At 43.9% G+C, this 27,384-nt stretch overlaps 1 protein-coding gene and 1 long non-coding RNA gene across 5 annotated transcripts in view; one reads left to right on the forward strand and one right to left on the reverse strand.

Annotated features, from left to right (window-relative positions):
• Window positions 1-23,633, forward strand: part of LOC106567559 (double C2-like domain-containing protein beta) — a 367,378-nt gene extending 343,745 nt beyond the window's left edge. For all 4 annotated transcript variants that reach the window (XM_045693460.2, XM_045693462.2, XM_082960276.1 and 1 more), the window contains 3 exons: window positions 9,970-10,051; window positions 11,753-11,849; window positions 21,910-23,633. In XM_045693460.2, the coding sequence (XP_045549416.1) occupies window positions 9,970-10,051; window positions 11,753-11,849; window positions 21,910-22,046 (316 nt within the window). In that variant the 3' untranslated portion in view covers window positions 22,047-23,633. The remainder of the gene's footprint in view (window positions 1-9,969; window positions 10,052-11,752; window positions 11,850-21,909) is intronic.
• Window positions 3,754-24,026, reverse strand: LOC106567562 (uncharacterized). Its single transcript, XR_001320100.3, has 3 exons — window positions 23,778-24,026; window positions 17,887-18,033; window positions 3,754-4,343 (listed from the first exon to the last, which is right to left on the reverse strand). It is a non-coding gene; the product is annotated as an uncharacterized LOC106567562 (long non-coding RNA).
• Window positions 24,027-27,384: the final 3,358 nt, after the last annotated feature.

Consider the following 27,384-nt stretch of genomic DNA (forward strand, 5'->3'; position numbering starts at 1 on the left):
TACTCATCATCCCTTAGGTCTATATGGAATCAATCTCTGGTTTATAATTTTTTCTCTGTTTTTATTAAACAAATAAAAGTGAATTCCATTTGGAAATGTTGAATGATACACTACCAGACCAACACATTTGATCCTGGTGTTAAAAAACAGGCAAAGATGTAACTCTGTATCTCCTATCAGCCAATATGAAATGATGCAAGAAATGCAGATTACCATGCACTCACAAGGAAAATGACACAAGAAAAATAATTACATAATTTACATTTAGCCAAAATTCCATGCTATGCCAAGGGCTTGCAATCATTATCCAATTGCCAGCAGACCATAGCAAGATCCAAATGGAGTCCTTGGAACAGAACAGATAGCAGCAGTGTTTCGGCAGTGAATCTCCTGTGATTACTCTTCAACATGAAAGAGATGTACTGCGCAAGAGGCCATCCTGAGGGCTGCAATTATGAACGAGTGTTCTTTTAATCACACCTGAACATTACTGCACTTCTTTCATCTCGCTGAACGATGAAAGTGAAATTAACACATGACTCTGGTAAGAACTCGAAAAGAACAAAGGAGGAAGAAGACTCATTGGAAGAGAGGACGGCAATTCCAACCAACGATTGAGAACCGCTCCCCAAAGGCCGAAAGACTCGCAGCCCAGATAATAGATTTACAAACGTCCTCTTATGCGGGCTTGGAAGGAGAGTTGTGTCCCAAATGGCACCCTATTCCCTATGTAGTGCATTACTTTTGTCCAGAGGGACCTGGTCAAAAGTAGTGCACTACATAGAGAATAGGGTGCTATTTGAGACGCAGTGGAAAAGTATGCTCTGTTGAATAGAGGAGAGCTGAAATGGTTTTCCTGTCCTCCGACACCCAATAGTTATGTCATGGCTGTCTAACACATCATGTCGTGGCTTTCTGGCTTCAGAAGGCTGCCAGACACTGAGTCGCTCCACCCCACTGTGTTAATGAAACGCTAGGCTTTTGTACTTGGCCGGTAGCCCCTTTGTACACACACACACACCAGTTGGTAGGGCAGTGGTCCCACCAAGTGTTACCAAGTGTAACGTTTGATTGACAGGCTGGATGAATGTATGACAAGCACACCTAGCTTGTAACATTACATGTTGGTGAGAATAGAGATTCTAATACTTTATACCACAACGTTGTTGTATACTCGCTTCTGATTTGCTACAAGGGCATTCTGGAATGGACATTAAAACCAGACAACGGGACAGTTGGAAAAGATATTGGTGCACCTTGCAATCATGACACAATATTGCATCATTATTGCAAGGTGTCCCGATATCTTTTCCAACTGTCCCGTTGTCTGGTTTTAAAGTCCATTATGTGCTTACACATGCAGACTGTACTTGCTACAAAGTTACAGAAAGCTAAACCAACAACTACACAAACTGAAATTGGATACGTTGTAAACGTAAGTCCAACGAAGAAAAAAACGTAGCTAGCTAGCATTAATTTGTTTTTGCAGATAGTTTTTTTGGAGCATCTGATGACTTAACGTGTTGAATGATAAACATGAATTTATCCCCACCGCTGCCAAATCCTCCCATCATATTGGCAGGTTTGCTAGCCACAAACTCTTTAGCTAACTTCTAGCCTTGTGTTTGATATGCAATGCGATCTCCTCGTAATTAACAGTCAGTGTTTGATGTGCATGTGACAAATAAAGTTTGTTTTGATATGTTGACGAGTGTTCTCACGAGAAGGCAAACTTTCTAGCTATGCCAGGCAAAATCGGGCATATCATCGTCAATAGAAAACAGCTACTTTGCTATTATTCTGGCTGCAGAGGTTGTGACTTTGTTAGCCATAGCTAGTTGGCTAGCTAGCAAGCAAGGGATAAGAACGTTGCCAGCGAGCATAGCAACGGTAGATAAAGCATTAACGAATGCGTCGGGTCCATAAATATCAAACTAATCAAACGAACGACTGGGATGAGAAAGTTTTAATTTGCTTAAATAAATGAAAATATCAACAAATATTTTCTATTTCTACCAGTATATGGGTGCTTTCATATTTCTTTATTTTGCAACTGTGGTATAAGCGGGATAAACAGATTAAACAAATGCAACAGAATGACCTTTGCTGTTATTCTGGCTGCAGAGATCGTGACTGTGTAGCTAGTTGGCTAGCTAGCAGCAAGCAAGGATAAGAACGTTGCCACTGAGCATGGCAACGGAACATAAAAAAACGAACGACTGGGTTGCGTCCCTAAATAGGGGTGGGAGGGCCAAGAGACCTGAGGGTGCTTTTTTTTGTTGGTATTCTGTAATGATGGGGCGGTGAGTCGGAAGCAGGTGCAACGTTGGCTGAAAGGAGTGCTCAGGTTGGGATGTAGGGTTTGAGCATAGCCTGAAGGTAGGGAGGGGCCGTTCCTTAGGCTGGTCCGTAGGTAAGCACCATGGTGTTGTAGAGGATGCAAGCTTCGACTGGAAGCCAGTGGAGTGTGCGGAGAAACGGAATGACATGAGAGAACTTGGGAAGGTTGAAAATCAGGCAGGCTGCAGCATTCGGGATAAGTTGCAGGGGTTTGATGGCACAAGCGGGGAGCCCAGTCAACAGCAAGTTGCTGTTGTCCAGACGGGATTAGGACCTGCGCACTTCATGTATGAGGTAGCGTTGTACTCTACGGATGTTGTAGAGCATGAACCTGCATGAGCGAGTCACTGCTTTGATGTTTGCAGAGAATGACAGGGTGTTGTCCAGGGTCATTGTAAGGTTCTTTGTACTCTGCGAGGGTGACGCTATCAACCGTGATGAAGAGGTCTTTGAGCGGGAAAGCCTTCCCGGGAGGAAGAGCAGCTCTGTCTTGTCGTGGTTGAGCTTGAGGTGGTGGACCGACATCCAAGTTGAGATATCTGCCAGGCACTCAGAGATGCGTGTTGCCACCTGGGTGTCAAAAGGAGGGAAGAAGAAAAGTAGTTGAGTTTCATCCGCATAGCAATGATAGGAGAGACCATGTGAGGATATGACGGAGCCGAGTGACTTGGTGTATAGAAAGGAGACGGCCTAGAACCGAGCCCAGGCAGACACTAGTAGTGAGAGTACGTGGTACAGACACAGATCCTCTCCACATCACCTGGTAGGATCCAATTAAAGAATGAGCCTGGGATGCCCAGCCCTGAGAGAGTGGAGAGGAGGATCTGATGGTTCATGGTGTCAAAGGCAGCAGGTAGATTTAGGAGGATGAGAACAGAGGAGAGAGAGGCAGTTTTGGCAGTGCAGAGAGCCTCCGTGACAGAGAAGAGCAGTCTCGGTTGAGTGACCCGTCTTGAAGCCTGACTGGTTAGGGTCAAGAAGATTGTTTGAATTATACTTTATGTTCATGCTCCAGAAGTATATAGTTTTCCTCTAAAAATCATACATTGTGTGGCCTGGCTGGTCTAGCGGTAAAGTGCAGGCTCTGGCACAGTGTTGGTTTGAATCCAGCTTACTGCCCTATGGCTCAACCTCTATCTTTCCCCATTGTCAGCCTCTCTCACTATCTATATATTATCATTTCAGTGTAATGTACGGCAGTAATCATTTCTTTGCAATACTATTGCCATGTAACAAGATTCTTCAAATACAATAACTACACAGCCTCCATAGGTGTCCAGTATCTCGGAGTCATTCATCTGTCATAACACCGCAACATGAGCACGTCGAAATACAGCACTTAAGGGAATTGAACATCAGCTAATTCAATGACTGGATTGTGGAGACCTGTAATGATGGAGCGGTGAGTCGGTAGCAGGTGCAACGTTTTAATAAAACAACAAAAGCAAGAACAAGACACTAACATAAGGCAGTACACCGATACACAAGTACAATACCAACTGCTGAGTGAACATGGGAGTGTGACATAAAGGGGAGGAAATGAAGGTAAGGGAGTCCAGGTGTGAATCTTAATGATTTACAGGTGTGCATAATGAGTGCCAGGTGTGCGTAATGATGAATCCCAGGAACGGTGGTTAGTACTCTGGCGACGTCATATGCCAGAGGGGAGGAGCAGATGTGACAGTAACCCACTCTGATGTGCGGCTCCAGCCGAAGGACGACACCAACCAAGGGGACGACCCCGAGGATGAGGAGTGGGTCGGTCCGAGTGGCAAAGGTGGAATTCATGGATGATGTTGGGGTACAGAATGTCCTCCACCGGAATCCAATGCCACTCCTTTGGACCATACCCCTCCCAGTCCACCAGATACTGGAACCGACCCCCATGATGTTGGGAGTCCAGTAGGGATCTGACAGCGTACAACGGGCTCCGCTCGATGTCCAAGGGGGTGGAGGTGTGTCGTTGGGGACAGCATCAGTTAGGAGACCAGGAACCACCTCGCCTGAGAAGGGAGACATGAATAGGGTGAGATACGGTAGTGACTGGATAATTTTAACCTGTATGTCACCTCATTGACCCTCCGGAGAACCTAGAACGGCCCCACAAACCAGGTGCTCAGTTTCTTGCAGGGCAGGCGGAGTGGGAGGTTCCTGGTAGAGAGCCAGACGCAATCCGCAGGATGGAACACAGGGGTCTCACTGCGGTGATGGTCTGCCTGCTTCTTCTGATGATGGACGGCGCGCTGGAGTCTCACGTGCGTATTTGTTCCACATCTCCTCCGCACGCCGGAACCACTCATCTACCGCAGGAGCCGCGGTCGGGTCCAGGGCTGGCTGGAAACCCAAAACACACTGGAAGGGGGTCAACACAGTGGAGGATTGACGTAGAGAGTTCTGGGCGTACTCTGCTCAAGGAAGGAAACATGCCCACTCACCCTGCCGGTCCTGACAGTGACTCCTCAGGAACCTCCCCAGCTCCTGATTCATCCTCTCCACCAGCCCGTTAGACTGAGGCCGATACCCGGATGTGAGGCTAACCGTGACCCTGAGCTTCTCCAAGAAGGCCCTCCATACTCGGGATGTGAATTGGGGGCTACGGTCTGATGTCCTCCGGTAGGCCATAATGCCAGAAGAGTGCCTCAGCGACCTGGAGAGCGGTGGGAAGACCAGGAAGAGGGATTAATCGACATGACTTGGAGAATCTATCCACTACCACCAGAATGGTGGTGAAACCACCAGAAGGGGGAAGGTCAGTAACAAAGTCAATGGATAGATGGGACCAAGGTCGCTGTGGCACGGGAAGCGGCAGGAGCATTCCGGGGGGGACTTGGTTTGAACACACACGGAACAGGAGTTGACATACCGCGTAACATCCTGCACCAAGGTGAGCCACCAGTATTTCTCAGTCATGGAATGGATGGTGCGAGAAATACCTGGATGTCCAGCGACGACAGCTGTGTGTGCCCAGGTCAGCAGCTGATCCCTTATCCCTGTGGGAATGTAAATGCGCACGGGAGGACAATTCAGGGGTGCAGGCTCCCTCTCTAGAGCCTGGCGGATGTCCACATCTACGTCCCAAACAATTAGACCCACGACTCGGGAGGTTGGGATTATGGGTGCCCTCTGGACAGGAGCCTCTCCTGAATCGTAGATACGGGACAGGGCATCGGCCTTGATGTTCTTAGAACCTGAGCGATAGGTCAGCGTGATGTCAAACCTGGTGAAGAAGAGGGCCTCTCCTCGCTGTCTGTATGTACTCAAGGTTCCAATGGTCGGTGAGGATGATGAATGGTTCCTTGGCACCCTCCAGACAGTGTCTCCACTCCTCTAATGCCAACTTCACCGCCAAGAGCATTCGATCGCCGACGTCATAATTCCTTCCTGCGGGGGACAGTTTCTTGGAGAAGAAAGCACAAGGATACAATTTGAGTGGGTCCCCCTGTCTTTGTGACAAAACTGCCCCCACACCCACCTCTGATGCATCTACCTCAACCACAAAAGGTAGCGTGGGATCTGTTTTTTTAGCAAGGGGGCGGCGGAGGAGACGAAAGGCCTCGTCGATTGCTGGAGACCAAACCAACCTATGAGGCCCACCCTTGAGGGAGGTGAGAGGGGTGGCGACGACACTGAAGTTCCTGATGAAGCGGCGGTAAAAGTTGGCAAACACCCCCAAAAAATTGTGTAATACCTTGAAGGTGGTTGGGACTGGCCATGACCTTACCGCATCTACCTTCTTGTCCTCCACCCTCACTCCCCGAGGGCTGATTTGGTAGCCCAAGAAGGAGACAGCCCCTGGTGGAATTGGTACTTATTCGCCTTGACGAATAGGTGGTTTGCTAAGAGGCGTTCCAGGACTGCTTGAATGTGAGTGATGTGATCTTCCAGGTTGTTCGAGAAGAGCAGAATTTCATTGATGTACACAATCACCTGACGTCCAAGCATGTCCCTGAACACCTCATTGACGAATGCCTGGAACACTGACGGAGCATTGGCTTAGCCAAAGGGCATAACCAAGTACTCGTAGTGACCAGACATTGTGCTGAACGCCGTCTTCCACTCCTCCCGGATGTGACTGAGATTGTAGGCACTCCGCAAGTCCAGTTTGGTGGAGAACCGAGCCCCGCGGAGCTGCTCGATGGCTGACGGCACCAGCGGGAGAGGGTACCGATACTTCGTGGTACCAATACTTCGGGATGTCATTGAGTCCATGGTAATCGATAAACGTGTAATTCTCCCTCCTTCTTGGCCATGAAAAAGAAACCAGCCGACACAGGGGACTTGGACCTGCGGATGAAACCCTGTTGGAGCGCCTCTTGAATGTAGTCCTCCATGGCCTGGGTCTCAGCCACCGACAGAGGGTAGATGTGTCTGCGTGGAGCTGTAGCACCGTAAAACGGGTCAATTGCACAGTCCCAGGAGCGATGAGGAGGGAGACGGGTAGCGCGGCTCTTGGAGAATACCTCCCTTAGATCCTGATTTTCCTCTGGGATGTTGGGCTGGAGAGCAACCACAGGACTCTCAACCAACGTGGAACCACAGGGGACAGGAAAGCAGGTCCTCCAGCATTCAGGTGACCAGTCGGTGATTCTCATCTTTGACCATGAGATGGTAAGGTTATAGCGTTGAAGCCAAGGTAGGCCGTAGATAATCTTGTGAACTGGTGCACTGGTAATGAAGGGGAAGTTTTCCTGGTGATTGGGCTCCACGGTGAGGGTGAGTGGTTGGGTGATGTGTGTGATGGTTCCGGATCCTAGAGGCCAACAGTCGAGACCTTGAACCGGAAAGGAGAGGAGAGCGGGTAGGTAGTAATATTGAGAGAGGAGGCAAGGTTCTGATCCATAAAGTTCCCCGCGGCACCGGAATCCATTAAAGCTGTAGACACAGGGAATGAGGGACAGTTAGCCAGAGTGATGGGTACTAAAAAGAGTCTAACAGGAAGAGCAGTAGATGGAATACTTACTCCTGGTCCGGGGGATGTAACATCATGTGACCGTCCCTCTGCTCTAGTAGATCCCGGATTCTGAAGTAAAGGACACCGCTGGTGCTTGTGCCCTCCCTGGCCACAGTACAGACAAAGGCCCAGCTGTATCTGTCTGCTTCGTTCTGCCGTGGAAAGTTGTGTGACCCCTACCTCCATGGGTTCAGGCTCTGATCCCGAACACTTGCCGAAGAAGGGAGAGAAGCGATGGAGATGCCGACGCTCCTGGAGGCGGTTATCCAGACGGATGACCATCGCAATGAGTGCGTCCAGGGTGAGGTTGTCATCTCGGCAGGCCTGTTCCGTCTGGACCTACTCGCACAGACCTCTTCTAAATAACGTGCTGAGTGCTGGCTCATTCCATCCACTGGAAGCTGCTACTGTCCGGAAGGTAAGCGCATACTCAGCAGCCATCTGACTCCCCTGCTGGAGCTGAAGCAGACGCTCACCTCCCCCTCTGCCCTCCGCGGGATGATCGAAAATACATTTAAAACAGAGCCATGAACCCCTCATAAGACTCGAGCTCCACCTCTCCTCTCTCCCAGACGGCCGTAGCCCATTCCAATGCCCGCCAGTCAGCAGAGAAATAACCGTGGCAACCTTAGACCTCTCGGTGGTGGGAGCTCCCATCTGATGTGCGAAATAGAAGAAGCACTGAAGGTGGAAGCCACGGCATTTGGATGGTGTCCTGTCATATTTCTCCGGGAGGGATAGACGGGCATTGCTGACCAGAGCGGGTTGTTGAATGGGCTGGTGTGCTGACTCGTTAGGTAGACTGGCTCTAGAATATCCTCCGCTGTTGAGACATTGTAGACTGCGGAGAACATCTTCCATGGCCGTCCCCAGTTGAGCCAGCTGATCATGGCATTTACAAAAAAAGTCACCTGTTCATTGATCGTCTGGGTGATGTCTGGTTGTCCTGATGCTTCCATTTTTTTAGTTGGTATTCTGTAATGATGGGGCGGTGAGTCAGAAGCAGGTGCAACGTTTTAATAAAACAACAAAACCAAGATCACGACACTAACATAAGGCAGTACGCCGATACACAAGAACAATACCAAATGGTGAGTGAACATGGGAGAGTTACATATAAAGTGGAGGAAATTATGAAGGTAATGGAGTCCAGGTGTGAATCATAATTCATAATAATGATTCACAGGTGCGTGTAATGATGAGTGCCAGGTGTGCTTAATGATGAATCCCAGGACCGGTGGTTAGTACTCTGGTGATGTCCTGCGCCGTAGGGGAGGAGCAGGAGCAGAGGTGACAAGACCTGTGTTTTTTTCACATGGGGCCCCTCTAAGCCTAACTGGTTTCTAGCAGCTAATGGAATTCCTCAGCCTGAGGAGCCACAGGCAGCTATAGTCTCTAGTAAGGTTCAGAGAAAATCTCTATTTCTCCTGCCACGGGTGAGATCTGTGTATTACTTTTGAAAGGGAGTAGAGGCATTCATTTAACCCCATGTTCTTCCATGTTCTTCCTCAGGCACTGTTGAGACTAGTACATTTTGACACTGGAGCCATTCTATAGGGCACAAGTGAAGTTTCTAGGCCAGAATGACTTGTGTATGCAACTTGAATTTTTTGGGGTAAGAAACTTCTAGATGTCCTATGTTATTTCATTAAAGCGTGAGATGTTGTTCAATATGGACTATGCAGACGAGTTGGTTTAAGAAGAGAGCAGTTGGTTCCATATGGATCACCTTACCTCTGACAGTGCCAAGTACTGCAGTTCTACTGGACTCAGTGGGGGGTCGATCAAACTTCCTCAAGCTCCAACTCCAGTCAAGCCCTTGGGGATTCCCAACATCTATTTGGAGTTCCTGAAATTGAAATCTTTGACCTTTTGGGCCTCATTGATACTTCAATTCCTATGGAGGGGTTGATTGTTATGGAGGTGTGCAGCCCTCCAGTAATTCAAACAATGGCTGTTGCTCTCCAGACTCTGTTATTGTGCATCGTCAGCATGCACAGCAGAAAACAAACTCCATTGCTGAGGGAGGCCATTGTAATTACTTTTTGCCCAGATTTTTTTCCATTCATTCCTATCTTATTTTAGGGAGCATTGCAAACATTTTAAATGCATTTTGGAGATCAGAGCTTTCAGTTGGACCTAGTTTGCATCCCAAATGGGATTACCCTATATAGTGCTTTTAGGGTAGTGCACTATAGGGAATATAGTCACATTTGGGGCGCAACCCTAGACTAGAGCCACCAGCTCCACGCTGTTGTATGTTAATACAATATGGTAATCAACCTTTCAACCCATGGACTGTCAGTCACTGAAGCAACAGCTTTCTTAGTGCTGCCCTAAGTGTTCTGCCCACTGTCAGATCAAATTTGATGCCACAGCACCCTCTGGTGGAATAATTGGTATAACATTCAATTCAACATTCAAATTAATTAATGACCCATATTTGCTGTCTCATTCCTTTTCATAAATGCCTTTTCATATTGGGCCAGTCATTCCTGCTGGACTACTTAGAGCTCATAGAAGCGAGGCGTTTCAAAGTTCTGTGTCCCTGGATTGAATCTCCTGACTGCATGTCTACTACAGTCTACAGCATACCCAATAATCCACATCAAACAACAGTAGACTGCAGAGAGATATTTTCTGTCAGTAATAGTTACTGCTTCATGCCTTTTCTGCAGGTACCTGAAGCCTGACGAGAACAAAAAGTCAAAACACAAGACTGCTGTCAAGAAGAAGACCCTCAACCCAGAGTTTAACGAGGTAAGGAAGGACATGCTCTCTCTTCCTCTTTCTTTTTCCTCTCTCAGAGATATCTTGTCTCTCTGACATCACAAATCCCTCCAATAATCAATCCCATTTAAGACTTGATACTTAGGAGGAAGCAGATATTTTAAGATCAAGCTTATCAAATTAGTTATTAAATTATACCTGACTTTGTTCCAGTATGATGAAAATCCAATGCAGCTGTTTTTATCTCAATATCAAATCATTTCTTGGTAACAATTAAGTACCTTACTGTGATTATTCTTTTTTTATTAAAATGGTCAAAAAGAAGAACAAAATGTCTTCGAGTGGGGAGGGGAAAACCGAAAATTAGCTGTTATTGGCTGAGAGGTTTGGAACGCTTTCATATTGATCAATTAAATCATTTACCGCTTAATGATGTCACCATCGAAGGCCAAAACTCCATCCCACCAAATGTCATCATTTTCACAGTATTATTCCAATCTCATAGTGTGGAAATATATATAAAACACAGGTAAATCATGTTTTTAACTGCACTGGGCTTTTAATGCTGACTCTTCTTACCGACAGTAGATATCACCTCTCCCCATATTTCTCTTTTATCTGTCCCCCTGTATCTATCTGGGTGGCCTTATTACACACTAGTGTATATTTGTTAACCAAATGCATTGATGATGAGGTGAGCAACCTTCAGATCAGACCCGTTAACTCTAATTAAGAGGCCAACTTGACTGTAGTAAAAGTCTATTTCCCCCCTCTCCTGAGCCTGCCTCTTTCTCTGAATGCCTCAAACATTCTCCCATTCATCTGTTACTATGCTCTAGAGAGACCCCGCGTTCAGACCACGTTCAGACCACCACCAAATACCTAATTTAGCACTGGACTGCGGCATTGAGTGCCGTCCTCCCGGAACACGCGAGGCCTGTGACTTGACATTTCCACTGACATTTCCTTTCATCCCCATTTCCATCCTGTTGCCTGTTGGCCTTTCGGCTCGAGATTAGGTGACCTGGGCTTCCAATGCATTCAGAAGGCATTTTGGTTCAAAAAGGCGAACAGATAAACTTGAGTATTGATGGATTGATACCAAAATTGATTCTCTTCGTGGCCTTCTGAGTGGTTCAGCGGTCTAAGGCACTGCAGTGCTTGAGGCGTCACTACAGATCCGAGTTCGATCCCGGGCAACGCACAATTGGCCCAGTGTCGTCCGGGTTAGGGGGGGTTTGGACGTCCGGGATGTCCTTGTCCCATCGCGCTCTCGTGACTCCTGTGGCTGGCCGGGCACATGCACGCTGACACGGTTGCCAGTTGTACGGTGTTTCCTCCGACACACTGGTGCAGTGTGTCAAGATGCAGTGTGGCTTGGCAGGGTCGTGTTTCGGAGGACGCATGGCTCTCGACCTTCGCCTCTCCCGAGTCGGCACGGGAGTTGCAGCGATGGGACAAGACTAACTACCAATTGGATATCATGAAATTGGGGAGAAAAAGGTTCAAATTAAATAAAGAAATTATAATAATGTTGATTCTCTTCTATCAGCATGATTAATTGTAGGCTGTATCGGTAATTAATTGTCACTGATAACATTGTTTAAAATATTATTTAAATATGATTCCTTTGATTATGTTTCTTGTGGAATCTTACTGGCTTTTTGGGGATAACCTTGCTGTCTGTATGAAGCTGTATGGCCAGTCATGTTTTTACATATTTTTTTGTAGGAGTTCTTCTACGAAATCAAATACGCCGACCTCAGCAAGAAAACCCTGGAGGTAACCGTGTGGGATTACGACATCGGCAAGTCCAACGATTTCATAGGTAAGCACTAAGCAGGTGACCACGTTACCAAGTGTAGTGACCTGAACAGTTCAAAAAGGTGTAGGTGGCTGCAGCCATACCGGTGACAATCCGGCCCAGGCTCCCCTGCCACCTCTGTTTACAACACCTACTCCATTTGTCCTGATAGCTACCCAGGGCCACAAACCTGGACCCAAATGACAACAACAAACAACTGAGTGGTGAGGAAGAAGCAGGAAACACTGACCCTTGATGCATGCCAGCCAGGCTATAAGCTTGTCAAGTTCTCATGCCGACATGTGGTTGGTGGGCGAGGAGTTGAACTTGAAGTGACAGGGATCCAACTTTTTCTGAATCCCTAACAAATCCCCCATTCCTCTCTTTTGATGATGCACTCCTCAAGAGTCCTCAGCACTCATCAGGAGTTTGAGCTGTTCACTCATCCACTTTAGCTAATGTGTAGGGGAGAGTGGGGTATGTTGAGCTATTTTTTACATTCAGCATCACTACATCAAATAATATATTTGTATTCTTTCTAACAAAGATATCAACATATATTTCAGGATGTTGTGTATGCCTGGAAATAATCAGAATACATGTAAACATAACAGTTTTGAAAACATAGCTTTTCCAACAAAATTGGTCTCTTGGAACAACTTACCCCGGGTATGGGGTAAGTTGAGCATATGGACAGGGTAAGTGAAGCCACCCTGGGGTAAGTGGGTGATGGTGTCCTGTGACGGTGAATGCTCCTGGTAGGTCAAAGTTTAATTCATGGAATGGGGTGTGGTATATTGTAAACTCAGCAAAAAAAGAAACGTCCCTTTTTCAGGACCCTGTCTTACAAAGATCATTCATTCATTGTAAAGTGTTTAAACACTGTTTCCCATGCTTGTTCAATTAACCATAAACAATTAATGAACATGCACCTGTGGAACGGTCGGTAAGACACTAACAGCTTACAGACGGTAGGCAATTAAGGTCACAGTTATGAAAACTTAGGACACCAAAGCGGCCTTTCTACTGACTCTGAAAAACACCTAAAGAAAGATGCCCAGGGCCCCTGCTCATCTGCGTGAACGTGCATTAGGCATGCTGCCTGCAGATGTGGCCAGGGAAATAAATTGCAATGTCCGTACTGCGAGACGCCTAAGACAGCGCTACAGGGAGACAGGACACACAGCTGATCGTCCTTGCAGTGGCAGACCACATGTAACAACACCTGCACAGGATCGATACATCCGAACATCACACCTGCGGGACAGGTACAGGATGGCAACAACAACTGCCCGAGTTACACCAGGAACGCTCAATCCCTCCATCAGTGTTCAGACTGTCTGCAATAGTCTGAGAGAGGCTGGACTGAGGCTTGTAGGCCTGTTGTAAGACAGGTCCTCACCAGACATCACCGGCAACAATGTCGCCTATGGGCACAAACCCACCGTCGCTGGACCAGACAGGATTGGCAAAAAGTGCTCTTCACTGACGAGTCACGGTTTTGTCTCACCAGGGGCCATGGTCGAAATTACGTTTATCGTCGAAGGAATGAGAGTTACACCGAGGCCTGTACTCTGGAGCGGGATCAATTTGGAGGTGGAGGGTCCGTCATGGTCTGGGGCGGTGTGTCACAGCATCATAGGACTGAGCTTGTTATCATTGCAGGTATTCTCAACGCTGTGCATTACAGGGAAGACATCCTCCTCCCTCATGTGGTACCCTTTCTTCAGGCTCATCCTGACATGACCCTCCAGCATGACAATGCCACTAGCCATACTGCTCGTTCTGTGCGTGATTTCCTGCAAGACAGGAACGTCAGTGTTCTGCCATGTCCAGCGAAGAGCCCGGATCTCAATCCCATTGAGCACGTCTGGGACCTGTTGGATCGGAGGGTGAGGGCTATTCCCCCCAGAAATGTCTGGGAACTTGCAAGTGCCTTGGTGGAAGAGTGGGGTAACATCTCACAGCAAGAACTGGCAAATATGGTGCAATCCATGAGGAGGAGATGCACTGCGGTACTTAATGCAGCTGGTAGCCACACCAGATACTGACTGTTCCTTTTGATTTTGACCCCCCCTTTGTTCAGGGACACATTATTCCATTTCTGTTAGTAACATGTCTGTGGAACTTGTTCAGTTTATGTCTCAGTTGTTGAATCTTGTTATGTTCATATATTTACACATGTTAAGTTTGCTGAAAATAAACGCAGTTGACAGTGAGAGGACGTTTCTTAGTTTGCTGAGTTTATATCTAAAATGTATGCCTACATTCAGAAATAGAGTGCCTTCGGAAGGTATTCAGACCCCTTGACTTTTTCCAGATTTTCTTACGTTACAGCCTTATTCTAAAAAGAAATGTTTTAATCCTCTGCAATCTACACACAATACCCCATAATGACAAAGCGAAAACAGGTTGTTTGAAATTTTCATATTTTCATATGTTCCAAAAATATAAACGAATACCTTATTTACATACACTATCGTTCAAAAGTTTGGGGTCACTTAGAAATGTCCTTGTTTTTGAAAGAAAAGCAAATTTTTTTGGTCCATTAAAATAACATCAGAAATACAGTGTAGACATTGGTAATGTTGTAACTGACTATTGTAGCTGGAAACGGCAGATTTTTATTTTCATGAAATATCTACATATGTGTACAGAGGCCCATTATCAACAACCATCACTCCTGTGTTCCAACGGCACGTTGTGTTAGCTAATCCAAGTTTATCATTTTAAAAGGCTAATTGATCATTAGAAAACCCTTTTGCAATTATATTTCAGCACAGCTGAAAACTGTTGTGCTGATTAAAGAAGCAATAAAACTGGCCTTCTGTAGACTAGTTGAGTATCTGGAACTTCAGCATTTCTGGGTTCGATTACAGGCTCAAAATGGCCTGAAACAAATAACTTTCTTCTGAAACTCGTAAGTCTATTCTTGTTCTGAGAAATTAAGGCTATTCCATGCAAGAAATTGCCAGGAAACTGAAGATCTCGTACAACGCTGTGTACTACTCCCTTCACAGAAGCCCCGGTGCACAACTGAGCAAGAGGACAAGTACATTAGTGTCTAGTTTGAGAAACAAATGCCTCACAAGTCCTCAACTGGCAGCTTCATTAAATAGTACCTGCAAACACCAGTCTCAACGTCAACAGTGAAGAGGCGACTCCAGGATGCTGGCCTTCTAGGCAGAGTTGCAAAGAAAAAGCCATATCTTAGACTGGCCAATAAAAATAAAAGATTAAGATGGGAAAAAGAACACAGACACTGGACAGAGGAAGATTGAAAAAAGGTGTTATGAAAAGACAAATCTAAGTTTGAGGTGTTCGGATCACAAAGAAGAACATTCGCTTGACCGTATTGTACGTAAGAAGTGCCCATCAAGCCAATCCAACTTGTGGGAGGTGCTTTAGGAAGCATGGTGTGAAATCTCTTCAGATTACCTCAACAAACTGACAACTAGAATGCTCAAGGTTTGCAAGGCTATAATTGCTGCAAATGGAGGATTCTTTGACAAAAGCAAAGTTTGAAGGACACAATTATTATTTCAATAAAAAATCTTTATATTTCCTATTAATTTTGCAACTCATTTCATGTATGTTTTCATGGAAAACAAGGACATTTCTAAGTGACCCCAAACTTTTGAACAGTAGTGTAAGTATTCAGACCCTTTGCAATGAGACTCGAAGTTGAGCTCAGGTGCATCCTGTTTCCATTGATCATCCTTAACATGATTTTAAAACATTTTCTCCCCAAATTCGTGGTATCCAGTTGGTAGTTACAGTCTTGTCTCATCGCTGCAACTCCCGTACTGACTCTGGAGAGGCAAAGGTCGAGAGCCATGCATCCTCTGAAACACAACCCAACCAAGCCGCACTGCTTCTTGACACAATGCCCACTTAACCCGGAAGCCAGCCGCACCAATGTGTCGGAGGAAAGCCTGAACACCTGGCAACCATGTCAGCGTGCACTGCGCCCGGCCCACCACAGGAGTCGCTAGTGCTCGATGGGACAAGGACATCCCTGCCGGTCAAACCTTCCCCTAACCCGGACGATGCTGGGCCAATTGTGCGCCGCCCCAGGGGTCTCCCGGTCACGGCCAGCTGCGACAGAGCCTGGACTCAAACCCAGAATCTCTCGTGGCACAGCTAGCACTGCGATGCAGTGCCTTAGACCACTGTGCCACTCGGGAGGCCCGTATGATTCTAAAACTTGGAGTACACACGTGGTAAATTCAATTGATTGGACATGATTTGAAAAGGCACAAACCTGTCTATATAAGGTCCCACAGTTGGCAGTGCATGCCAGAGCAAAAACCAAGCCATGAGGTCGAAAGAATTGTCCGTAGAGCTCCAAGACAGGATTGTGTCGAGGGAAAGATCTTGGGAAGGGTCTGTAAAAATGTATTCAGCATTGAAGGTCGCTAAGAACACAGTGGCCTCCATCATTCTTAAATGGAAGAAGTTTGGAACCACCAAGACTCTTCCTAGAGCTGGCTGCCCATCCAAACTGATCAATTGGGGGAGAAGGGCCTTGGTCAGGGAGGTGACCAAGAACCCGATGGTCCCTCTGACCAGAGCTTTAGTGTTCCTCTGTGGAGATGGAATAACTTTCCAGAAGGACAACCATCTCTGCAGCACTCCACCAATCAGGCCCTTATGGTAGAGTGGCCAGACGGAAGTCACTCTTCAGTAAAAGGCACATGGCAACCCACTTGGAGTTTGCCAAAAGGCACCTAAAGACTCTCAGACCATGAAAAACAAGATTCTCTGGTCTGATGAAACCAAGATTGAACTCTTTGGCCTGAATGCTAAGCACCACGTCTGGAGGAAACCTGGCACCATCCCTACGGTGAAGCATGGTGGTGGCAGCATCATGCTGTGGGGAGTTTTGTCAGCAGCAGGTACTGCAAGACTAGACAGGATTGAGGGTAAGATGAACAGAGCAAAGTACAGAGAGATCCTTGATGAAAACCTGCTCCAGAGCGGTCAGGACCTCAGACTGGAGTGAAGGTTCACCTTCCAACAGGACAGCAACCCTAAGCACACAGCCAAGACAATGTAGGAGTGGCTTTGGGAAAGTCTCTGAATGTCCTTGAGTGGCCCAGCCACAGCCCGGACATGAACCCGATCAAACACCTCTGGAGAGACCTGAAAATAGCTGTGCAGCGACGTTCCCCATCCAACCTGACATAGCTTGAGAGGATCTGCAGAGAAGAATGGGAGAAACTCCCCAAATACAGGTGTGCCAAGCGTCTTACCCAAGAAGAATCAAGGCTGTAATCACTGCCAAAGGTGCTTCAACAAAGTACTGAGTAAAGGGTCTGAATACTTATGTAAATATGATATTTATTTATTTATTTTTTAATAAATAAGCAACATTTTCTAAAAACCTGTTTTTGCTTTTTTCACATTATGGGGTGTTGTGTGTAGAATGTTTAATCAATTTTAGAATAAGGCTGTACTTTCCGAAGTTATATCTGTATATCTCTGTTCAATATCACTTACTGTCACGCCCTGACCTTAGAGAGCCTTTTTATTTCTCTATTTGGTTAGGTCAGGTTGTGATTTGGGTGGGCATTCTAGTTTTTCTATTTCTTTGTTTGCCGGGTATGGTTCCCAATCAGAGGCAGCTGTCTATCATTGTCTCTGATTGAGGATCATACTTAGGCAGCCTTTTTCCCACCTTAGTTTGTGGGATCTTGTTTTTGGTACTGTGCTGTGTAGCCCTACTGAACGTTACGTTTTCGTTTGTATTTGTTTTGTTTCGGTGTTCATTGAATAAAGAAAGATGTACGCCTACCACGCTGCACCTTGGTCCAATCCTTCCAATAACGAATGTAACACTTACACTTCCATTTCAGTTGTGTCGTATGTTGTTACGATGTGCTTATTCGTCGGCAAGTTCTTTAAATTTGATGCTACTAAGCCCATGAAACTGGTCCGCGAGATTCTTGATATGTTTATGAAGCTCAGACTCCATGTCATCAGATAAGACCTTGTGTTTCTCTGCTACATTGTCATTGCCTCTCTTTCGGACAGGTACTTGTTTTTTTTGTCAATTTACCTCTTCAGTGTCATTCAGTCTATTTTTTCATCCCTTGCTGCTGCCGAATGGACTTCTTCTCTTCTCTCACTTTCTTGGCTGCTCTCAAGGGGGGTTAGACCCCTGCTTGTTTCATGTTTGTATACACGGGGCATGATGACGTCTGCTCTGTAACAAAAAATGCACTATCTTGAGTTCATATGCATGACACATTGCAAAAATACTATGCATATTGGCCCAGATTCTGACACGAATTAAGTGCACGGAAATGTAATTCCCTTTTTATGCGCTTTTCTCTATGCATATTCTGACCTTGAATTTAAGCATGAGAATAGCATGCTATTCACCCACTATTCTTTTGAGGTGGAGCTTGAATAAATTAAGGTGTGATGGAGGTGTGGCTATATATACACCGTATTCTTCTATATGATCCCTGCAGACGAATGTGAAACCAGCCGTAAAGTATGGAAGCAAACTGAAAATCATATCAACATGACATGTATTGCGGCTCCTTTTCCACAGTGAAATGGGATATAAATAGCTGTAATGTTATTCAGAATTCAAATTGTGTGCCTTCAAAATTTGCCTGGATGAAATTTGGATTCACAAGCTTTAGGCTTCTTTAGGGCTGAACCTGCCGAGTGGATGTATGCGCTTTAGAATGTTTTGATTATATGCCCTGGCTTTTCTCTGTTTCATTTTGCAATTTGTATCATGTTAAGTATTAGCCACTATCGGGAGCCACTGTCAGTAATACCACATGCATTTATTTTTTGCATCATTCCATTCCATTTACCTTTCTTTCCTCTGTCACGTCCTTGTAAATTGTTCCTGAGGGTCGCTTGCATTAGTGGATCGTATTAGGCTTGTCCAAAATTATTGCACAACACATGTAACCTGTTTGAAGACCACATGTAGCAGGTTAAATCTGGAGCCTGGCGCACGGTTTACTATGACTGGACCATTGTCATACAGTTCCATGATTAGTGGGAATTAGGGTAGATTTATAGGATTCTTGTTCAATCCCTATTGTACACTTTCCACCTTCCAATATTTCATGGATTGAACTTGAATATGACAACTTTCATGATGAATCAAACCACTGTATTTTTTTATTCATCAAAACGCAGTATTTTGTGTGGAAACGCTCTCCAAACAGTTTTTCTTATGATTCATACATACTTTCCTAACCCTAAAATGTGCCTAAATAATCTAGTATTTTACATCTACCAGTTGGTGCTGAAATGGCGACGAATATGCATACCGTAATTTCCGGACTATTGAGCGCACCTGAATATAAGCCACACCCACTGAATTTAATTTTTTTTTTTTTTTTTAACGTAAATAAGCCGCACATGTCTATAAGCCGCAGGTGCCTACTGGTACATTGAAACAAATTAACTTTACACAGGCTTTAACGAAACACGGCTTGTAACAAAAATAAATAGCCTTTAACAAAACACGGCTTGTAACAAAAAAAAAAAAATTTGCAGTAAGCTTTAGTTGTCTTTTTGCACTGAGTCAATTCCTCACGCTGCTGTTTCCAACGTCTTATCATCGACTCATTAAGACCAAGCTCCCGTGCAGCAGCTCTATTTCCTTTTCAGCCAGATCAATCGCCTTCAACTTGAAAGCTGCATCATATGCATTTCTCCGTGTCTTTGCCATGATGAGGGTGACAAAATGACTACCGTAATCAGAATGATGGGAAGTTTGAGAGCGCTCGATTTAATCTAAACAGTAAACAAAAAAGTTGTTTGACCTTAACCCGTTCGGCAATTTCATTGGTCTAATGAAAGCTTCATGCTGCCAAAAAACTGAGCACGTCACAGAATGTGTTTTTTTTGAGAAAAAAAAATGTAAAGCGGGAAAAATCCATATTTTAGCCGCATCATTGTTTAAGCCACGAGGTTCAAAGCGTGGGAAAAAGGTTGCGGCTTATAGTCCGGAAATTACGGTAGATGGATTTCTTTAATTGATCCCTATATTCTGAACCCGTTCTCTCAATGTATTCTATTGAATCTGTCAACCAAAATTCGAATTAAAGGTGCACCGTATTTAAAGGGATGCCTTAAGATCAATGTACCCCATTGAATGAAAACTCCACAAGAAAATGTGTTGACCAGCAAGTGGGAGGGTTTTCAGTGGTTGAATTAAATGTAATTAGAGCGGGCAAGGTAGCCACATCTGCAGAGTGCTTTACATGACTAAGATAAGTCTGAATACCAAATACTGAGAAGTGTTTAGGAAAGGCATGCGTAGGAAAGGCATAAATTCCTGAGTCGAGATCGGCCCATTTTGCATAAAACTGAAAACAAACAAATAATCATAATTTTTATGGGGTATGGTAATCTAACGTAGCAGGCATAGAAAGATGCCTGGGCGGAGTTCCCACTTCCGTTTTTTAGGGGAAACTGAAGTTAGGTTCCAAATATTATAGCCCTGAAACCCGGATGTTAGCATTTTCTGGCAACTCCACATAGGCTAGGGTTATGGTGGTCATTGGCCATTGACTCAACATACCCCAAGGCAAAAATGTTGACTATATTAGCCCACACAGCTACAAGGATGCACTTTCATGCTTAGTACCTAATATTGTAGCTTATATTGACCCCAACTGATTGAGATACAAACATCCTGAAACCTATAACGCAATACATTAATTTGACAATGTGAGAAAAAAAATGTGGGATCTAACTTGCTTACCACTTTTTCCATGTGGTTTCTTCCTTCACAGACTACATGGGGCTATACTTGTGACATTTTGCTTAGACCGTGGTTTGAAACATTGGTCTAAAATGGCTAGCTACTAGCTTTTCTCATAGGCCAACCAGGCCAAATTAGCCACGATGCTGAGGACGGCCAGCTGAGCAGATAATTATATCCTGTAACAAATTCCTTCTTAGCCAATTAAAATAGTTGGACGGGATTCAACATTTTCTCACTAAAGGATCCTTACCAGAAGTCCACCAGCATGTTCTGATACTCAAATGAACTGCTTCACATGCAAAAGTTTGTCTGGACAATTAGCTCACAGTGTAAAGATGCCTAGTTCCTGACGCTTTTCACCACTTGCGACATCCTTTTAATCCCAGAGTGGGATCATCATTTTTCCTTTCACATGTGGATTAACATTAATTGTGGTATTGTGTTGAGAAGGAAAGTGCAGTCATCACCATAAAATGAAGAATGAATTTCTTTAGGAGCTAGGCCTACGAGTTTCTTTAAGCTTTCTTCACAAACACACTGCTGGGGCCTAATAATATCTTAGCGTATGAGGCTGCATGGAGGTGTACACTTGCCTACATGTAGGTTACACCTACAACGTTTTATATGTGTTTTTATAATCGTTATCTAGCTTACCTTGTCACAAGTGTACATAAGTGTAAATTGACTGGTCTGTCTAAGTTCACCAAGTGTCCAGTAGAAGGCGCAGCTACTCCAGGAATCCACTGAGGTGAAGCCTCCTGCTTGCTTCATAACTTATGAAGCCGATGTGGTAAAAGACACTACATCTGATCGTGCTTTCCTGTCAATTCTGTAACACATGCTATTCACTGACTGGAGTAGCCTATATAGACACTCAGATCAACAATAGAGCTAAGTTCATTGTCATGGATGTTTTATTAGCTGGGCTAACATATATCAACATCATTTTTGGACAAGATGGCCTAATGATGGTTTAAATAGCGAGAAGAGAGTAATGTACCTATTTGAAAGCCTTATAAAAAAGTAGCTCTCATGCTAGAAAAGGATAATGTCCTCAGAGTTTTACATTGTTCATGTCCAGCAATTGATAAGAGCAAGGGTGAACACATAAAACGCTTGCATTCTCAGGTTTAAACATTGGTCACCAGTCTCACTTCAAAGAGGTCTATTCTACCATGGACAGCCTGTTCAGGAGGGTGCAATATCACAGAGTATTCAGAGAACAGTTGTGATTGTCTTTTGGGTATTGTGTTAGTTCAAACTATTTAGTTTCTATCGCCAATCAATGTGTTGCGTTCTAACCCTTTTCAACTGTTCTGCCGTCCCCGGTCTCAGGTGGTGTGTCCCTGGGCATCAGCGCAAACGGGGAGAGGCTGAAACACTGGTTCGACTGTCTCAAAAACAAGGACAAGAAAATTGAGCGATGGCACACACTGACCAACGAACTTCCTGGTACAACATTCAATGACTGATGGCCCCTCCCCACTACCTACTGTGGACAGGAGTTCAGCCTTGATCGACTAATATACACTCCAGCTTTCCCGTTTCCGGAGACGTTTAACAAATCAAAGCTCTTGTTTTCTGTATTTCTATCCCAAGGTTTTGGTCTCATCCGTTATCTTCTATCCCTTTCTGATAATGTGCTGTGTCTTTAGGGCTTTGCTGCACAGAACTAAAATGAGATGAGAATCTATTTCTGTGGTTTGCTGTCCGGCGATGCATATTCACTAGGTTTACTGGCAGCAGTTATTGGCAGATTGTGGGGAGTGTGCACTTTGTTGAAATGAAAGGAGAAAAGGGTGGATTATTTACTTCAGACACTGCTCTAAAAAGTATATGTATTGTTTACAGTCTAGGATGCAGCTCCACACACCTCTGCTGTTCCTCTGAAGTTCATGTTTGCCAGAGAAAGGGGGCAAAAGACCCAAGTAATGTGTTTTATAGAGAGCCTACTTTCAGGTCATTGCAAATGTCTAATCCTGTGATGAAGGGTTTGGGCTAGGGGAGGGAAATGTGGAAGGGAGGGGGGAAAGGCATTTTAATATGCTAGCTCTAAGTACTGTATCTTGTTGCTTATGTGTTTCAGTTGTTTTTTAAGTAGTGTAAAATGTACGCCACCCCAGTCAGTATATCAGATGAATGTAGGGTGCTGTGTGTTATTGAACTAGTTCATACATAAAACTCAAGGTCTGATAAATATCAGAGTTGCGTTGGATAGCATGGGAGGAAGAGATTTGAACTTCTGCAGCCTAATGGCAAACTGTTTTTATGACATTGCCTGAGGCGGAATATTACCATAAATCTATATTTTTACATTTCCTCATTGGCTGTTTAATTATTAATGATAAGGCAATATGGCTCAACTCACTTCATGCTTATGTTTTCAAATCAAAGTATATTTTATGTTCACCTTTTTATTGTTGCCCTAAAATGTATGTTTGTGTGCGTGCGCATATTTGTGCTGTATGTGTGTCGGTGAACGCGACCGAGAATTGTCCTTTTAATCGTGAAATATTTAACTGGCCAATTCTTACACAACAGGTAATAACTGTACATGTATTGCTAGTGTTTTCCACTGCATAGCAGCTAACAACCAGTGGTGGAAAAAGTACCCAATTGTCATACTTGAGTAAAAGTAATGATACCTTAATAGGAAATGACTCAAGTAAAATGGAAGTCACCCAATAAAATCCTACTTGAGTAAAAGTCAGAAAGTATTTGGTTTTAAATATACTTAAGTATAAAAAGTAAATGTAATTGCTAAAATATACTTAAGTATCAAAAGTAAAAGTAGAAATCATTTCAAATTCCTTACATTAAGCAAACCACACAGCACGATTTTCTTGTTTTTGTCATTTACAGATAGCCAGGTGCACACTCCAACACTAGGACATAATTTACAAACAAAGCATTTGTGTTTAGTGAGTTCGCCAGATCAGATGCAGTAGGGATGACCAGGTGTCAGGGAAAAGGTACATTATTTACTTTTGGAAAGTAGTGGAGTAAAAGTTGTCAAAAATATAAATAGTAAAATAAAGTACAGATACCCCAAAAAACTACTTAAGTAGTACTTTAAGGTATTTTTTACTTAAGTACTTTACACCACTGCTAACAACTATGACAGTGCATGATTACAAGTTGTTTAATTTTGTGTTATAATTTATTTTACCCATAGTGTTGTTTTGTCGAAGCTTTTGTCTTACTTGAAAAATGTAAAGACGTCCCATTCCATTCTTAAAAATGCTGTGAGCTTAATTTCAAGAAAAAGCTCCCATGGGGTATATTTCCATCTTCATTGACAAACCCAGGTAGACTTCTTGTAACTACTTCATGTTCAAAGTTTAGTCAAGACGGGGTAAAATATTGCACTTGTCAATCTGAGTGTTACGGTCTCTCTGGCCTGGTGTGGACTAACCTAACGTTGCAAGAGTAAAATAAACACCTGAAACTAGATCCCCTACATACGGGTCTTGACGAGAAGAAAACTTTTGGGTGAGGTTCTCTTCTGCACTGTTCAACCAATCCAGTAAAGGTGGAGGAGTTAAGATGGAGTGGCGCCTTGTTAACGTCCCAAACTGTAAGTCTCTCTTTCCATTTCCCCTGAAAACCAGAACATCTGGTTGTTGGGGACTCGGAAGGTCCAACCCAATCTCTTCCTCAATTCTACACGGCGTCAGGCAGGCAATCAAGGTGGTCTCTTTCTTGAATGCATATACAGTCGCAACAGCTAACTTGTGAATTTTTTTTATCTGTTTGCCTTTGTACAAAACAAAATGATATTATAACAAAAATGCATGCAAATGTGATTGGTAAGTCATGAAATGACTGCTTAATGATACTCCTGTTTTTTCTAGGGGAAAAAAATAACTGTGGATGCTACAAGAATGTCAATCTTTCTTCTGGACAACGTTTTGTACCTTTGAACACTATCGTATTGCCTGTGTGGCTGCTGTATTGATTGTCTAGGAATGTGACCGCATGTGAAGAAAAATCTCTCCCTCTGTTCATTTTGTTAACACTCAGGCGGTTGTTTGCATAATTCTGTTGGTTCTATGGTAAAAAAAAAAAGAAGATAAATATTTTCTCCTATTTCACCTTACTTTTGCACCGAATGGCCGAATGATTGTGCCTTTTCTTTTGTAAAAGTGTATTTTTGCAATGCTCACTTTACAAACATTAGATTGATATTAGCTTTTAATATGTAAATAATACATGGCACATTTATATTCCTGTATGTGTGTTAGGGTTCCGAACTCTGTTTCACTCTTTCAAAATTTCCCACCCAAATGACACGAGGCCAGAGTGTCGTTCCACTGTTTGATGGTGGTGACAGTGAAGGCAGGGGTGCAAGGTTCAGGTGGAAGCATATGTACAATATACGTCTCTGACTGGAAGAGGTCACAATGACAGGCAACAGGGCCTGTATTCACAAAGCGTCTCAGAGTAGGAGTGGTGATCTAGGATCAGTTTTGCCCTTTATATCATAATTAATACAGTTATATGGACAGGGGGGACCTGATCCTAAATCGTCACCCTACTGATGATCTATTGGTTCTGTTTCTTTGTTGCAGTCTGCACAGGGCTGACTGTTTAATGCCCTATATAGCATTGTTTTTGTGGTGAGAATTTTATATAATAGTTTAAATAGAAAAGAACGGATTGATGAATGAAATGTTTTGTATATCAGTTCATAAACCCGACGCCATGGTATTGGGACATAAAACAATCTGTTCACAACTATCTTGAACTTTATGCGGTATAGTTGTCAAACCTCTCGACCTTAAGTAAAACTGATATATATTATGATTTATACTAATAATTTTAAGCCATGCATGGTTTTTGATTGGCGGCAGACAAACACATTTATTCTTTTCTCTTTTGAGTAATTTCCACTTACATTTTTGTGGCAGAGCTGCAATGAGTTGCTTATACATATACCTTTGTTAATTGCTTGTATGACAACATTTTACCATCCTTATTTACAAGTGTCATTCATAAACATGATCCCTTCCTTATAACCTTGTACATTCTTTCCAAGAAAATGTGTCTTTCCTCTATCACTACATTGGAGTTTCGATATTTGGCCAGCCTCTTCTGGAGGATGAAATTGGAATGGTAACCAACGCTGTATGGCTTCATTTAGAAAGGAGGATACTTTAAACAGGGTTCAATTGTCAATCCACCGGAAAGGGTTTTAATCTGCATAACAGCAGAGACCCCTTTTTAACATTGGATGTGCCTCTCTTAGTATCCTGCTGGAAAACTAGTTTGGATTTAGATGCCTTCAGAAAGTATTCAAGCCCCTTGACTTATTCCACATTGTTGTTTTATGGCCTGAATACTAAATGTATTTGTTTGCACACATCTACACACAAAATCCCATAATGACAAAGTGAAAACATGTTTTTAGAAATCTTTGCAAATTGATTGAAAAATCAATACATTGTAGAAGCACATTTGGCAGCGGTTACGGCTGTGAGTCTTTCTGGGTAAGTCTCTAAGCACTTTCCACACCTGGATTGTGCAACATTTACCCATTAATCACAACATCATGCTGTGGGGAAGTTTTTCAGTGGCAGGGACTGGGTGACTAGTCAGGATCGAGGGAAAGATAAACGGAGCAAAGTACAGAGAGATCCTTGATGAAAACCTGCTCCACAGCGCTCATAACTGGGGAAAAGGTTCACCTTCCAACAGGACAACAACCCTAAGCACACAGCCAAGACAACGCAGGAGTGGCTTCGGGACAAGTCTCTGAATGTCTTTGAGTGACCCAGCCAGAGCCAGAGCCACCGCCATGATTTATCGTAGGGATGGTGCCAGGTTTTCTTCAGATGTGGCCCTTGGCATTCAGGTCAAAGATTTCAATCTTGTTTCATCAGACCAGAGAATCTTGTTTCTCATAGTCTGAGTCTTTAGGTGCCTTTTGGCAAACTCCAAGCGGGCTGTCACTGGAGGAGTTGCTTCGGTCTGGCCACTCTACTATATAGGCCTAATTGGTGGAGTGCTGCAGAGATGGTTGTCCTTCTGGAAGGTTCCATCTCCACGGAGGAACTCTAGAGCTCTGTCTTTATTTTTAATACATTTGCTAACCTTACTAATAACCTTTAATAACCTTTTGACAATCGCTTTGTCATTATGGGGTATTGTGTGTAGATTGCTGAAGAAATTGTTTTATTTAATCAATTTTAGAATACGGCTGTAACGTAACAAAGTGTGGAAAAAGTCAAGGGGTCTGAATACTTTTCAGAAGGCACTGTAAAAACAGATTCTAGACATACTATATTGAAGGCTTTTTAAAAAACGATAAAGATTTTGCCTGGTTTCCCTGTATTCTCATAGTTTTCAATTATTTCTAGTAATTGTCTAATGTTGTCTCCAATATATCATCCTTTTGAGAATCCTGTCTGATTCTGATGAGTAATGTCCGGTAGGACCTTTTTAATTCTATGAGCAATACATTTTGACAATATTTTTGTGTCGCAACATTGAAGGTTTAGGGGTCTACATTTTTTGGGAGATGCTGGTCTTTGTACTGCCCCCCCTGGCTCCTGCTCCAGTAAGAGAGAGATCGGTCCCTCTTTTGGTGTGTCTGATAGTTTGCCATTTATATACAGTACAAGTAATTAAAACATGATAGTAGTGGATCTTTCAGTAGTTCATAAGAAGTTTGATATACAGTGGGGGAAAAAATGTATTTGATCCCCTGCTGATTTTGTACGTTTGCCCACTTACAAAGAAATGATCAGTCTATAATTTTAATAGTAGGTTTATTTGAACAGTGAGAGACAGAATAACAACAAAAATTCC

Source organism: Salmo salar, chromosome 13, assembly GCF_965601325.2.
Source record: "Salmo salar chromosome 13, fSalSal1, whole genome shotgun sequence".
NCBI classification, from domain to species: domain Eukaryota; kingdom Metazoa; phylum Chordata; class Actinopteri; order Salmoniformes; family Salmonidae; genus Salmo; species Salmo salar.